This window comes from Pongo abelii, chromosome 1 (assembly GCF_028885655.2).
Source record: "Pongo abelii isolate AG06213 chromosome 1, NHGRI_mPonAbe1-v2.0_pri, whole genome shotgun sequence".
NCBI classification, from domain to species: Eukaryota; Metazoa; Chordata; class Mammalia; order Primates; family Hominidae; genus Pongo; species Pongo abelii.
Window position 1 is genome coordinate 39163609 of NC_071985.2, and position 15984 is coordinate 39179592.

Here is a 15984-nt window from a genome sequence, read left to right on the forward strand (position 1 = left end):
AATATAACTGGAACCTTTTTAAAATGTCCAGGCCCTTAGAGGTTCCCAAAAACTCTCAGAAAATTACCAAGTTCCCATTTCTCATACTCTAAACAAGCATGTCCCTCTTTAGGCAGAGCTATCAGGCTGAAATCAAGGAGGTTCTTACTCAAATGTGTAAGTGATGTTTCTTTTCGGTTTTCATGCAGTCAGTTCTGCACCAACATTATCAGCTAAGTGGGTAGCTGTGAGATAGCTTAGAAAAGTCATCACCACTTACAGTATTATTTCTATAGAAAACAGCCAATCTATAGGGACACAGCCTGTGTTTAAGTAGCAGTCTACCTGACTAATCTACACAAACGAGATTGCACTATTGATATGTAAGAGTGAAGGAGGGTTGTGGGGATGTGTGATGGTGAGATGTGTCTAAGAACACTTCCCCAGTATGGGAATACTGGTCAGAACTGTAAAGAAGAGAAAGTGTGGATGGTTCAGGGAAGGGAGAACAGGAGCCAAGTGGTAAGGAGTCTTAAAACATATGATTTCATGTTTAAATTTTATTTCCTGCAGAAACCTCAGGCTTTCAAGCCAGTACATAAAATTATTCGAATGAAGCTCTACAAAGCAGCCCCTTGATGCTGTGGTAGACCCAAGAGGCAGGGAGGTTGATGATTTAGGCCCTTAGTGAAAGTGGAGAGAGTGCTGGAACCAAGCCACACAGATGGGGAAAAATTGAGTTGTCCTTGGCATCAAACTAGTCCAGAAGTTGGTAGGGGGAAAAAAGAGGAAGATGAAGAAGATAAAACAGCAACTCCAAAGCTGTAAGACAACAGGATCTTGAAGCTAAATGTTGTTGAAAAGAGTGAGAATTTTGAGGCAAGTGAGGACAAAGCGATAGAAAGTGCATTTAATACTAGATGTTAAAGGAAATCATAGCAAAGTTTTCCCTGGAATCAGAGGGAAGGAATTCAGACTGGAGTCATAGGGAGCTTTCTCCACCTCCAAATTGGGTACAAACACCCCGAAGTTGAATATTTCAAAAAATATATTTATCTGGGAATTATAGAACTCAAGAGGGCCACAGAGTAAAATCTTAGCTGTAAAATGGCAAGAATCTCTCAGCTAACAGAACTTTTTCTATACTGGAGCTACTTACATTTGCATTTACTTTAGAATTTAACACTCCACCTGCTTTCGAAGATGCCATCTACTCGGATCCTCTCAGGAGGGCTAAGTTTTTAGGTCCCTTTCAGGAATCAGAATCCTGCTCAGGAAGAAGCAGCTATCTACCCACGGACAGAGAAGCCAGCAATGGAGCAAAAATTAGAACCAAAATTCCCAAGCCCCGCTGTCATACAGGCAGAAATCCTTTTCCTTGATCTTGGAAGAAAAGTACAGCGCACCTTGCCAAAGCCTGAAAGATACATAAACATAACGGTTGCAAGATGCTTTTCCCCCAGCAACTTCCAATAGCATTTCAAAAGTACTTTAGCTTTACTTCTGATGCAGGCAACTAATGGATTCCAACACTTCCATTTTAAATTTTTTCGCTTTTAAATCTTGATATCAAGCACTAAATGGGCTATAACCCAATACTCACGTGCACCAGAGGACTTTAACAAGGCAGCTCTCATCATAAAGCTAACAATCCCTCCACACCAGCATCACCATCGTCATCTATACTGACTCACTGCTTAATGTCCTAAATGAAGATTTCCCTCTACTGAGTTTTCTTATGCTTTAGTAATAGCTGTACTATAACAAGTACTATTTACAGAATTCCTATGCTGAAAAGGCACTTTACAAGTATTATCTCACTTAATCTTCATAACAAACCTTTGAGGTTGGTGCTTCTGATAACCTCACTTAACACAAGAGGAAACCAAGGCCCAGAAAGGATAAGAAACCTGCCCCAAATCACACAGCTGGTAAGCGGCAAAGCTTAGATTCATACCCACTAAGTTTAACTCCAGAGCCTTCCCTCAGCCACCTCACTAGTCTTACAGAGTGTACTGGATTCATTTTTTCCAAAATCTATAATGAAATCAATCCGTTAGGAAAGCTAGAAGGTAATATAAGTGGTCTAAATGTAGTAGAATTTTTAAACGTTATGCATAACATTAGACACTCTATGATGAAAAAAATTTAAATCAATGAAACGTAATCAAAATACACATGAAACATCTAACTCACTACATTCCTTAAAAGATTTACTGAAAAAGGCAAACTAAACCAAACCAATTTACCTTGGAAATAAGAGGGGAAAGGCAGCAGTTATGCAGAGATAAGAGTAAAATTGAAACAGCTCTAAATTCAGGAAAAAATGAGCACTCTGGAAACCACAAGTAATAAAAGTGAAAGAAGCACATGCCCACTGAAATGACAACGGCTTTAAAGAAAATGAAATAGTAGTGCAATATTCTAGCATATTCGGAAAAAGTGGTATGAGACTTTTGCCTTTTCCAGGGTTCAATTTTCATGAAACTGAACCCCATTTTGTAGACTCTATATTACATGATTTTCTCCAAGAAAACCACCAAGTCCAGATTCCCATATCACAATTCCCTCCAAACTCCACTTGAGTCTTTTTTTTTTTTTTTTTTTCTGAGACAGAGTCTTGCTCTGTCCCCCAGGCCGGAGTGTGCTGCCCCACTAATTTTTGTGTTTTTAGTAGAGACTAGGTTTTGCCATGTTGCCCAGGCTGGTCTTGAACTCCTGGCCTCGAGTGATCCTCCCGCCTCAGCCTCCCAAACTGCTGGAATTACAGGCATGAGCCACTGTGCCCGGTCCCCATTTAAGAGTCTTACAAAGACTTATTCTTCAACCCACATAATACTAAGAGGAAACACTTCTCCAAACCCAGAAAGGTTTCACCAACACAGAAGAATGACTAGATAGACTGGAAGAGGTGCACTGGAGTGGGGAAAAAAGTAATTACAGAATAGTTTAAAATATATACCCACTACTTCCACAACCGCACCAACATATTATGTATCAGTTATGTATTGCTGCATAAGAAACCATCACAACATGTGGTGACTTAGAACAATGAACATTTATTCTTTTTAAGGATTTTGTGGGATGGCAGTCTGGACAGTTCTGTTCATGTCCCTCCTGGGGTCACTCATGTGACTTCTGTCATCACACAACTCCATTGGGGCTGGAGGGGGCCACGATGACCTCAGGCACATGTCTGGCATTTGGCGCCAGCTCACACAAGTCACCTCCCTTCTCCTCCAGGCCAGGGCTCCTCCTCTGGTAGGCTAGACTCGGCTTTTTCACAGTAGTGGGGCTTCAGGGTTCCAAAAGAACAGAGGCAAGAGGTGCAACATCCCTTAAGGACTAGGCTCCAGAGTTCACAGAACACTTTATTGGTCAAAGCAAGTCCAAAGACCAGCCCGGATTCGAGGAGGAGGAGAAAACAGACCATACTTCTTTATGGGAGGAGCAGCAAGGGTACCTTAGAAAGGGGTGGGGACACATCTAGCACACCAGGTATATTATAAATAGTTACTAATCAATAAAATCTGGAAAGTTAGTTGAAAAGCTACCTTTCACAATGGATCTTTATTACATAAAATGTCACAAACGTTGTTCCCTACCTTGTTATATATGTAATGAAAAAAATTATGTTCCCATATCAGAATTTCAAAATCAGTGGGGTCTCTGTTGCCATTTGGTCTCATCTCCAGCCAGTTTGGGAATTCCTTTTATAACAGCCTACTTGACCATTTCCAGTAACATTACAAGGCAGAGAAACTCTGTTCCTAAGCAGTTCTTGCTTTTGTCGTTGTTTTTGTTTTGAGACAGGGTCCCACTCTGTCACCCAGGCTGGAATGCAGTGGCGTGATGATCATAGCTCACTGCAGCTCCAAACAGCTCTAACTCCTGGGCTGAAGTGATCCTCCTGCCTCAGCCTCCCAGGTGCACACCACTATGCCTGGCTAGCAGTTCTGATTGTTGTGTTTTCCCTTGAAATCTACCCCTGTATTTCTAAAAAATACAGATTTCTAAAAAATACAGGGGTGGATTTCTTTTGCCACCAGTCCTCTTCTATCTTCTGGAACTAAAGGCTTGGAGACAGCATAGTGTGATATGGTTTCAGGGGTGGCTCTGGAGTCAGAATGCCAAAGGCTGAATTCCAGCTTTGCTGCTTCATGGTTGTGTGACCTAGGACAAGGTGCATAACTTCTCTGAGCCTCAATTTCCTTATCTGTAAAACACAGTAATAACAAACCTCAGAAGATTGATATCAGGATTAAGTGAATTTATAAAATGATAAAACAGTGCCTCAGGCATAGTAAACTCTGCAATGCTTATTTTTGTTGTTTTTAATGCTATTACTGAGTATGCTTAAAAAGGCTTTTTTCTTCTTTCCAATAATACTCCTTCAAATGTTTAAAGATAATTAACGCCATCTACTCCAACCAAACCCTCTTCCAGACCAACATCTGTGATTCCTTCAACCATTACTTCAATGACTTGGTTCCAGGTTCCTTTTTGAAACAAGGTCTCACTCTATGTTGTTCAGGCTGGAATGCAGTGGCACAATCTTGGCTCACTGCAGCCTCAACTTCCCAGGCTCAAGCAATCCTTCCATCTCAGCCTCCCGAGTAGCTGGGACTGTAGACAAGAGCCACCACATGTTTTTTTTTGTTGTTGTTGTTGTTGTTTTTTAAGAAATGGGGGTGGTCTCACTATGTTGCCTAGGCTGGCCTCGAACTCTTGGGCTCAAGTGATCTTCCCACCTATGCCTCCCAAAGTGCTGGGATTATAAGCATGAGCCACCATGCCTGTCCCCAGATCCTCTGCCTTTCTGTCAGTTGTCTCTGTATAGTACATTTCCCTAAAACTGAACCCAAAGCTCCAGTTGTGTCAGTGAGAGGAGGACAAGACCATCACTTTTCTTTCAGAAACTGCACTCAAATAATGAAATCTTAGACCCATGTTTTCATTCAACAAATACGAATGAACTTCTACTGACAACCAGGAACTGTGCTCTTTGTGAAGACAAAATATAAAGATACCCTCTGTGGGGTCCACCAAAGATGGGTCCCCTAGAAGTGTCCGTGTCCTGATCCCTGGAACGGTGAATATGTTGCCTTACACAGCAAAAGGGATTTTGCCAATGTGATTAAGGATCTTTTGATTGAGAGATTAGCCTGGATTATCTGCATGGGCCCAAAGTAATCACAAGGTTTCTTACAGGAGGGAGACGGAAGGGTCAGAGACAGAGAGGAAATGTGAGGTGATGATGGAGGCAGAGGTTAGAGTGGTGTGCTTGGAAGATGGAGGAGGGGCTCCTGGATGAAGGAATCTAAGAGGCATCTAGAGGGTGGAAAAGCCAACGACAACAAAAAGATTCTTCCCTAGAACCTCCAGAACAAATGAACCCTGCTGACCCATTTCGGACTTCTGACATCCAGAACCATAAGGTAATAAATGTGTGTTGTTTAAAGCCACTGAATTTGTGTTAATTTAGTACAGGTGCAATAGGAAACCCATATGCCATCCCTGCCCTCAGTTCATGGCCTTAAGGGAGGAAAGTACCTAACTGAAAGGATTTATAGAAAACAGATTGTTTTTTAATCCAATAGTCATAAACTTTTAAAACTTAAATTGGAAGAAAAGTTTTTTAATCCAGTGGTCATAAACTTTCAAAACTTAAGTTGGAAGAAAATTAAATCTGAAAACAAAAATTTCTACTTAATACTCCCTTAGCTTTTTAAATTTCCCCCTCACACTGATATCAATCTTATAATCAAACATAACTCTAAGTCTTTTTATATGAAATTCCCTTAAGCCAGATCTCTGCCATTAAAGATTGGCAAAAGGGAGTCAATTATATAAGTCCCTAATTCAAAAAAAAGCTACTGATGTGATATTGCATTCTTTCCCCTGAAAATTCTCAACCTATTTTAAGCCTTTTTAATCAGCAAGGCTCGTGCCCACCACATCTTACACTCCCCAGCCTGGGAGCATCAGAATGAACCTAACTTTTTACAAGATTTTAAGTAAACTTTATTAAAATACACTTAAATGAAGAAAAAACCTTAAAGCTTCCTTTTTCTTATTTTTTAATTTTTTCTTAAACAGGGTCTCACTCTGTCACCCAGACTACAGTGCATGGCATGATCATAGCCCATTGCAGCCTCAAATTCCTGGGCTCAAGAGATCCTCCTGCCGTAGTTTCAGGAGTAACTGGGATTGCAGGCTCGCATCACCACACCCTGCTAATTTTTTAGTCTTGTTTTGTTTAGAGACAGGATCTTTCTATGTTGGCCAGGCTGATCTCAAACTCCTGGCATCAAGTGATCCTCCCTCCTCAGCCTCCCAAAGTGCTGGGATTACAGAAATGAGCCATCATGCCCAGCCCTTAGGGCTTTCAAGAAGTGGAAAGGCTTATGTAATTACCAAGTAATTGTCACTGAGATAAAAACTGCATGCCAGGCCAGAGGCAGTGGCTCACATCTGTAATTCTAGCACTTTGAGAGGAGGAGATGGGCAGACTGCTTCAGCCTAGGGGTTCAAGACCAGCCTGGGCAACATGGTAAGACCCCATCTCTAAAAAAAAAAAAAAAAAAAAAAAAAAAAAAAAAATAGCCAGGCATGGTGGTGCATGCCTGTAGTCCCAGCTACTCAGGTGGGCTGCGGTGACAGGATCGCTTGAGCCCAGGTCAGGGAGGTTGCAGTGAGCTGAGATCATACCACTGCACTCCAGCCTGGGTGACAGAGCGAGATCCTGTCTCCGAAAAACAAAAGAATGCCTCAGAAGCCCCTTCTGCCCTTTCCTAGTCACTAACTCCATCAAAGATGACCACTAGCCTAACCTCTACCACCATGGTTTATTTAGTTGTCTGGTTTTGAACTTCACATCAATGGAATCACATTGCATTTACTCTTTTACATCTATCTTGGTTTTGCTCAGCTTTGTGTCACAAGATTCATCCATGTTGTTATGTGAGGCAATAATTTGTTCATTCTTATTACTGTACCAATTACTGCTTTTTGTGGCCTATTCAAAAAACCTTGTCCCTAGGTCACAAAGATATTTTACTTTGCTTTCTTCCAGGTGCTTTGTTTTAGTGTTCACATTTAGGTGTATCTTGTTATCTTGATTAATTTTTGTATATGAGATGAGGTACATGACCTAGATTCATTTTGTCCATGTGGACAGTCAATCGACCCAGTGTCATTTACTGAGAAGACCATCTTCTCTCCACTGCCCTGCAGTGTTGCCTCTGTCATAAATCAAAAGACCACAGATGTATAAGCCTGTTTATGGACTCAGTTCCATAATCTGTGTAGCTTTAAGCAATACCACACTGACATGACCACATATTGATCTAGTAGCTTAGGTCCTCCAATTTTGCTCTTAAGACTGTCTGGAATTTCCAAATAAATCTTACAATCAGCTTATCACCTATTTTTGAAGAAAAAAATTTGCCGGGATTTTTATTGGGATTGGCCCGAATCTATAGATTTGCAGAGCAATACCGTACCCTCTGTTATTTTAAATCTAATTTCTCTCAATGCTCCAGCTTGCAAAGAGTTTTTTTTAATCATGAATGGGTGCTGAATTGTATCAAATACTTTTTCTCCTTTACTTCATGTATGGAGTTAAATTGCATTTGTTGACTTTTGTAGTGTTAGGCAAAGTTTACATTCCTGAAATAAATCCAACTTGGTCATGATTTATTATCCTTTTTATAGATTGCTAGATTTGTCTTCCCATATTTAAGACTTATGTGTCTGTCTTTATGAGCATTTGGCCTATAATTTTCTTGTAATATCCTTATCAATTTCTAGTAACAAGATTGTGCTGGCCTCATAAATGCAACCGGAAAGTGGTTCCTCTTTAATTTTCTTAAATGTTTGGAAGTTTCACTAGTAAAGCCATCTAGGCCTGAAAATTTTGCTATGGAAAGATTTTTAACTACAAATTCAATGTCTTTGGTAGATATAGGACTACTCATTTTTTCTACTTTTTGTATCTTTGGTAATACATTTTATTGGAAAAACTTGTCAATTTCATCTGAATTTTCAAATGTATTACCATGAAATTGTTCATAACAGCTTAAGAGCTTCTGTCTGTGGGATATGTGATAGTAGTTCATTTTTCTTCCCTGACACTAATAACATCATCTACCACTAAGGTTCATTTCTATTCGCAAAAAAAAAAAAAAAAAAAAAAAAAAGGTAGGGTGTATACACTACATGACATACATCCACTATTTCAGGAATATTCTCCAACCATATTACCCACAGAAGGAGCAGGGCAGGTAGATTATATAAACAATCCAGCAATCCCCTCTCAAAAGCTTTCATCAAACAGAAACAACTGTGAACCCGGGCTAAGGGGAACACTAACTGAAGGAGAAGGAAACTGCTATCAGTAATGCACTAACAGGCCGGGTGTAGTGGCTCATGTCTGTAATCCCACCATTTTGGGAGGCTGAGGTGGGCAGATCACTTGAACCCAGGAATTTGAGACCAGCTTGGGCAACATGGAGGAATCCCTTCTCTACTAAAAATACAAAAATTAGCCAGGAATGGTGTTGCATGCCAGTAGTCCCAGCTGCTCAGCAGGCTGAGGTGGGAGCCTGGGAAGTTGAGGCTGCAGTGAGCTGTGATCCAGCCTGGGAAACACAGCAAGACCCTTTCTCCAAAAAAAAAAAAAAAAAAAAAAAAAAAAAAAAAGGGATATGCTAAGGTGGCCAGCAAGTACTTAGATGAAAAACAACTACAAAGCAGGGTTGTATATAACCCAGGATCCCCAGCCCTCCACTCCCAAGGTGTCCATAGAGAGAATTCAGGGGGACATGAGCTCAAATATCTTTATTTTCATGAATTTCTGGCTGAAAATTAGCATTTCATTGGATTATAGATGTGGACAACGAATCACAGTAGTAAGAGCAGTTCCAGCCAGATGTAATGGCTCACACCTGTAATTCCAGCACTTTGGGAGGCCGAGGTGGGCAGATCACTTCAGGCCAGGAGTTCAAGACCAGCCTGGCCAACATGGCAAAACCCTGTCTCTACTAAAACTACAAAATTAGCCAGGCACGGTGGTGAACATCTGTAATCCCAGCTACTGGGGTGGGTGAGGCATGAGAATTGCTTGAACTCGGGAGGCAAAGGTTGCAGTGAGCCGAGATCATGCCACTGCACTCCATCCTGTGTGACACAGTGAGACGCTGTCTCGAAAAAAAAAAAAAATCATAGTAGTAAGAGCAGCTCTGATGACTGTCACCAATAAAAGTCAGATACTTTCATACTACTGTGTAGCCTTTGAAAATACTACAAAATACCATTTACATGGGCATCACTACTTTGAAATTACAGGAGTTGCTTGCTACTGCACTGAATTTTGTTACTTACTGCATTAATAAAGAAGTACATATACTCATACATTTGGAGCTTTTTTAGTTTTTTCATTTTATTATTATTTTTTAAGAGACAAGGTCTCACTCTGTCATGCAGGTTAGAGGGCAGTGGCCTGATCATAGCTCACTGCAGCCTTGACCTCCTGGGCTCAAGTGATCCTTCCTCCTCAGCCTCCCAAGTAGTTGGGACTACAAGTGATGCTAGCACTGGGGAGTGGCTGCAAATACAAATTAGCATTAACAGAGAGGTTTGACTACACAGAGAGCATAATAAATCAATTGCTTGCAGACTCATATCAAAATCCTATCAGTGAGTGTCAAGTAATAAGTAGCTTAATGCTGCCTGGTGGCAGGCTTTATAGTAGCAAGTGAGTTGATGTACTTCCATTGTACAGCTGCATCTGTGGGCAGGCTTTAAGTCAGAATCCAACACTTATTTTAGTCCACTCATGGCCCGCCCATTATTTACCACTTCCAGGTGTGCCTGTTTCCTGCACTGCACATTTGTCTCAGTCACAGTTTTGGTAAGCCCACAAGCTAACCCTAGCCAAAATGAGTAAAAAACAAACATCACTGGTAAGCTTCTTTGAAAAGGGGGAAAGACCCAATGATGAGACAGAAGACTAAGACTGCCAACAAAAAGAAAGCTGCATTTAAAAGAAAATACCAGGAGTCATACTCAAATTACAGGTTCATTGCAACAGGTGATTCACATTCTCCAAGCCCACTTTGTAAAACATGTGGCTACTGGCTATCCAATGAAGCCATGAAACCTTCAAAACTGCTTCACCACATGGAGACCAAGCACCCTGCATTAAAAGACAAGCCTTTGGAGTTTTTCAAAAGAAAAAACATAAGCACAAAGAACAGAAGCAATTATTGAAGGCTACCATTTCATCAAATGTGTCTGCAATGAGAGTATCATTCTTAGTGGCTAACCATATTGCTAAAGCTAAGAAGCCCTTTACTACTGGTGAAGAGTTCGTCCTGCCTACTTCTAAGGACATTTGTTCTGAACTTTTAGGAGACGCTGAAGTTCAAAAGGTGGCATGTGTTCTTCTCTAGCAGCATAACTAGGTGAATTGAAATAGCAGAGGATATTGAGGCACAATTGTTAGAGAGGATTAATGAGTCACCGCAGTAAGCAATCTGGGTTGACTAGTCTACCAGTGTTGACAAGGCAACAATGCTTGTTTTTGTGTGATAAGGTTTTCAGGAGGATACACATGAGGATGTTAGGTGCACGAGGATAAGTCACTTGCACTTTTGTTGCTAACCAACACCACAGCTGCACAACTATTCAAGTCTTTGAATGATCAGAAAAACCGAATTGGTCATTTTGGGTAGTACGTGCTTGGGCAGAGCGACTGCTACCACTGGTTTCACTACTTGGGTCAAAGAGGTCACTTCTGAATGTGAGTCTATGCACTGTGACATCCATAGAGAAGTGTTGGCTAGCCAAAAAATGTCACCCGAACTTAACAACATTTTGCAGGATGTGATTAAAGTTATCAACCACATTAAAGTACATACCCTTAACTCACATCTGTTCATGCAGCTCTGTGAGATGGACATAGAGCACACACATCTTTTATATACAGAAGTGGGATGGCTTTCTAAAGATAGATCACTGGCCGGAGTTTGAGTTATGAGGGCCACTCCAGAGATTTCTTCTAGAAAAATAGTCACCACTGGCAGCACATTTCACAGAAGGGGTTGCAAAACTTGCTTACTTGCTTACCTCCTCAATGAACTCCACCTGTCCCTTCAGGGGAGAACTGTGTTCAAGTCAGCAGATAAGTGGCTGCACTCAAAACCAAACTGGAATTATTGCAGCGACAAGTGAACACTGGGATTTCTGACACGTTTCAAACATTAGCAGAGATTTTGAAAGAGACTAAGCCAGGGCCTTCTCTCTCCCAGCTGGTGCATGATCACCTATCTCAGCTTTCAAAAGAGTTTGAGCATTACTTTCCAACTACAAAAGACCCCCGAACTGGGAAGGATCCTAGACCCATTTGTGAATAAGCCAGGTGAATTGACTTTGTCCATGCTAGAAGAGGACCAACTGCTTGCTATGGCAAATGACGGGGCCCTAGAAGTATGTTTGAGACAACTTCAAATATCCATACATTCTGGATTAAAGTCAAGGCAAAATATCCTGCAATTGCCACAAAAGCACCGAAAAGCCTGCTTCCATTTCCAACATCCTATCTTTGTGAAGCAGGGTCTTCTGCAGTGACAGCAACCAAAATGAGACTATGAAGTAGGCTGGACATAAGCAAACACACTTTGGGTGTCAATGTCTACCAACACCCCCAGATGGGACTGCCTAGTTGCAGGAAAACAAGCTCAGGGGTCCCACTGATTCTATTCTATGGTGAGTTATATTCATTATATATTACAATGTAATAATAATAGAAATAAAGTCCACAATAAATGTAATGCAGGTGGGGCATGGTGATTCACACCTGTAATCCCAGCACTTTGGGAGGCCAAGGAGAGGATGGCTTGAGCTCAGGAGTTCGAGCTCAGGAATTTGAGACCACCTGGTTGACATGGTGAAATCCTGTCTCTACTAAAAATACAAAAATTAGCCAGATGTGGTGTTGCATGCCTGTAAGCTACTCTGGAGGCTGAGGCACGAGAATTGCTTGATCCCAGGAGGTGGAGGTTGCAGTGAGCCAGTATCGTGCCACTGCACTCCAGCCTGGGTGACCCAGTGAGACTCTGTCTCAAAACAAATAAATAAAATAAATGTAACGTGCTTGAGTTATCCCAAAACCATCCCCCCTCCCCCAGTCCATGAAAAAATTATTTTTCATGAAACTGGTCCTTGGTGCCAAAAAGGTTGGTCTGGGGACCACTGCTTTAGGGAACACTTCCCCCTGGGCCAGGTCCTGAGCTGGAAGCAGGGGGTACAGGTAAGGCCCATGCTCGCAAGTTCCTAATGCTACCTACTGAGCTCCCACCAACATCTGGCCACCCACAAAAATGACTGCTCCCTCCAAAGAATTGACTTTCACCCTAAGTTCATCCATCTAACCTACTTCCAAGCAGGGGGCAAAGTAAACAGTAGATAAAGCACAGGCGTTGGTCCAAAAGAGGAGTCCAAAACCCAGCCCTGACATGTAGTTTGTGGCTTTGGCTACCCTCCAAGGCTTTCTGTATCCTACTGTGAAAAGAAATGACACTTATCTTTCCAAGTTACTGTAAGGTTTAGAAATAATGTATCTAAAGCACCTAACAAGCACATAGTCTCCTTAAATTAACATTAATTGAATCTCTCAGGTCAGAGCTGTCCTTATCAAACACTTAATCACAATTAGGGACTGACTGGCAACGAAAAGGAGGGAGAAAAATCACAGGGAAAATGGAACATGAGGAATGGAAGGGGAAAAAAATCATTCCTCAAAGTATCCTTCAATGAACTACCGTCTCTTCAATGAAGCCTTCCCTCTCCTCTCCTTGCATTCCCATAGCACTTAATCACATTGAAATAGGTCCTTAGCTCTGAGAATGAATGAGATGCCAGGCACAGTGGCTCACGCCTGTAATCCCAGCACTTTGGGAGGCCGAGGCAGGCAGATCACCTGAGGTCAGGAATTCGAGACCAGCCTGGCCAACATGATGAGACCCCCGTCTCTACTAAAAATACAAAATTAGCTGGGCCTGGTGGCGCATGCCTGTAATCCCAGCTACTCAGGAGGCAAGGCTAGAGAATCGCTTGAAACCTGGATGCTCAGGTTGCAGTGAGCTGAGATTGTGCCATTGCACTCCAGCCTGGGCGACCAGAGCGAAACTCCGCCTCAAAAACACAAACAACAACAAAAAACAGAAAAAGAGAAGCAATGTCTCACTCCCACATAATGCAAACCTCTGAGGATGCCAAATGCCCTAGCCCTACAACCCTGATCCAAGAGCAATGTACACTGGTAGCAGCACATTTCTTAACACCAATGCTACCCGTAAAGTACCTCTGGTGAGGATTAGGGGGAGGGTTTTTCCACATAAAGACCTGCCACCCGAAGGTTAGACTCAGAACAGAGGAAGGAAACTGAGTCCTGAAGATAGAACGCAAAGGAAGTCTCTAACTTTAGAGTCCCTGGAGTCACAGCAGGCAGGCAGGCGCACCGCCGATACTGCCAAGAGGACCAGAGTTCGCAACTCCCCGCAGCAGTGCCGGAAGCTGGGGACGAAGCCAAGGAGAGAGAACGCGGGCAGGGCCGTGCGCGGACTTGTCCCGGCGCCTAGATCCCCGCCTTTGCCCGGGCGCACTGCGCGCGCGGCCCCCGCCGCTTTTGTCTCCTTCGCCCGACCGGGAACTTCCTCTGTCCCGCCCTCGGGCGCGCACACGGGAACTGGGGTAGGAAACGGAAAGCGTTTTGTGCATTTTTTTTTTTTTTTTTTAACAGAGTAAACTGACGCAGAAAATTCAGCATCTAACCTCCCCAGGACCCCCTACGGTCACCAGTTACCAACCTCCGGGCTGTCCCGGGCGGCGGCGACGGCAACGTTCACGCGCGCCGCGAGTTCCCAACACCCCTCTTTCGGCACTTCCGAGTCCCAGCGACATCGGCGGCGGCTGCGGGCTTCCCCGGGACGCCACCCTCTTTCCCCCGGAGCTGCCCTTTGGAGGAGCAGCCCAGCGCGTCCTCCGAGCACGCCCCTGCCGCCGTGCTCGCGCGCCCTCCGCGCCCGGACTCGGGAACCCGCGGCGCTCCCGGGGCGGTGGCGAGCAGGCCATGCTGCTGCAGCGGGACGGGCCAGAGCGCGGCCTGCCTTTCTGAACCGCGTTTGCCCCGCCGGCGGCCCGGGGCCCCTAGCCCAGCTCACCCCTCGGCTGCTGGTTCCCACTGACCCTGGCGTGCATATCTCTCCCCCACCCGTGTGTTCATTGCAGGTCTGGGGCTGCCTGCAAGTTAACTGCAGAGTGGAAGTCACCTGAAACTCGAGGTGGGCCGTCATTCCAACACCAGTGGTCCCCACCTACGTTTTGTAGGCGAAAGGAGGTAGTTCGATGCGGTGGAAAGAGGGCGGGCTTTGCAGCCCTGGCGACTTTGAGGGCTTACTATGTGAACTTAGCCCCTGTAAGCCTCCCTGTACACACCTCTCTAAAACAGAAATAAACTTCCCTGCTTTTCTTTGTAAATTAGAGTGAAGATCAAATAGAATAAACTTTATGAATTGTAAAGCAACTTACAGAGATCACTACTGCAAAATGGGTACGAAGACTTTGATTGCGTTGTGAAAAGAGTGGAAGATCTGAAGATGCGCCAATGGGGTATAATTGGGACGATGTTGCTGCTCCGAGGCCTCCAAGCCTGAGCCAAGAGACAGGCTTGCCAGAGTTCTCCAGACTTATCTCAGCAGAATCACCTGGCTCTCGTTAAAACCTCGGGCTTCAGGATCCCTCCCCAACCCAAATGAATCAGACTGTCCATGGCAGGGGCGTCTCAGGTGGTTCTGTGATAAGGTAAAGGTGGATAACTCTGCCCTAGGCAGCAGGGAAACGCGGAAGCTGTGCTCTCAGAAATTTCCTCTAGCAGTCATTGTAATGGTCGAGAGGATTATTTTAACGATTGTAGAATTCTCCAGGAAACCAGAGTATGAACTCTCCAAGAGCTGGAGCTATCTTTTCTTTCTGCTTCCCCCCAACCCATTTACCCCAAAACCTAGTACTGGATGGTGTTCACTAAGCAGGTGTTAGTAAACTAGCCCCAAATAGGAGTGCCAGATTTAGCAAATAAAAATACAGCATACTCAATTAAAATTGAATTTCAGGCTGGGCGCGGTGGCCCACGCCTGTAATCTCAGCACTTTAGGAGCCGTAGCAGGAGGATCACTTGAGGCCAGGAGTTTGAGACCAGCCTGGCCAACATAGTGAAACCCCGTCTCTACTAAAAATACAAAAATTAGCCGGGTGTGGTGCCCTGCGCCTGTAATCCCAGCCACTTGGGAGGCTGAGGCACGAGAATCGCTTGAACCCGGGCGGCAGAGGTTACAGTGAGCTCAGATTGCACCACTGCACTCCAACCTGGGTGATTGAGCGGGACACTGTCTCAAAAAAATAAGTAAATAATTTCAGGTGAACAATATGTAACTTTTTAGTATCACTATGACTCATGCAATATTTGGGATATACTTTTTTTTTTTAAGTACTTACAGGAAGCTTGTAATCCTAGGACTTTGGGAGGTCAAGGTGAGCAGATAACTTGAATCCAGGAGTTCGAGACCAGCCTGGCCAATATGATGAAACTCCATCTCTACCAAAAAAAAAAAAAAAAAAGAAAAAAAAATTGTATATCTGAAATTCAAATTTACATCCTGGGTATCTGAAAATCAAACTTAACCAGGTATTTTATCTGGCAACTCTAGATCCAAGGGTTTGGCAGAGGGAGTGGCAGAATAAGAACTCAACTCAGGTAGTGTCAAACTCAGGGACAGGGATGTGATAACAGCTCCTACATTATTTCTAAAAGATGCTGTTGTTAATATAGGTTCAGTGTGATTTACACTTAACCCCTATCTATATATGCACTTTAAATTCACCGGTGAACACAAAGGAGAAAAAGGTAGATTTAAACACAGGCAATCAGAAACATCAAATAAAAAT

General features: G+C 43.4%; 1 protein-coding gene across 4 annotated transcripts in view; it reads right to left on the minus strand.

Annotated features, from left to right (window-relative positions):
* The window catches only part of HHAT (hedgehog acyltransferase), a 354093-nt gene extending 339693 nt beyond the window's left edge, over positions 1-14400 (minus strand). The window contains exon 1 of one of the 4 annotated variants that reach the window (XM_063725377.1): positions 14313-14400. Coding sequence is in view for 1 of the 4 variants with exons in the window: in XM_024251252.3 (XP_024107020.1) it covers positions 13851-13944 (94 nt within the window). In the remaining 3 variants the exon portion in view is untranslated. Of the gene's footprint in view, positions 1-13850; positions 14050-14312 lie in introns of those variants that run through there. The other 3 variants (XM_054521192.2, XM_024251252.3, XM_024251254.3) reach the window with 3 other exon arrangements.
* Positions 14401-15984: the final 1584 nt, after the last annotated feature.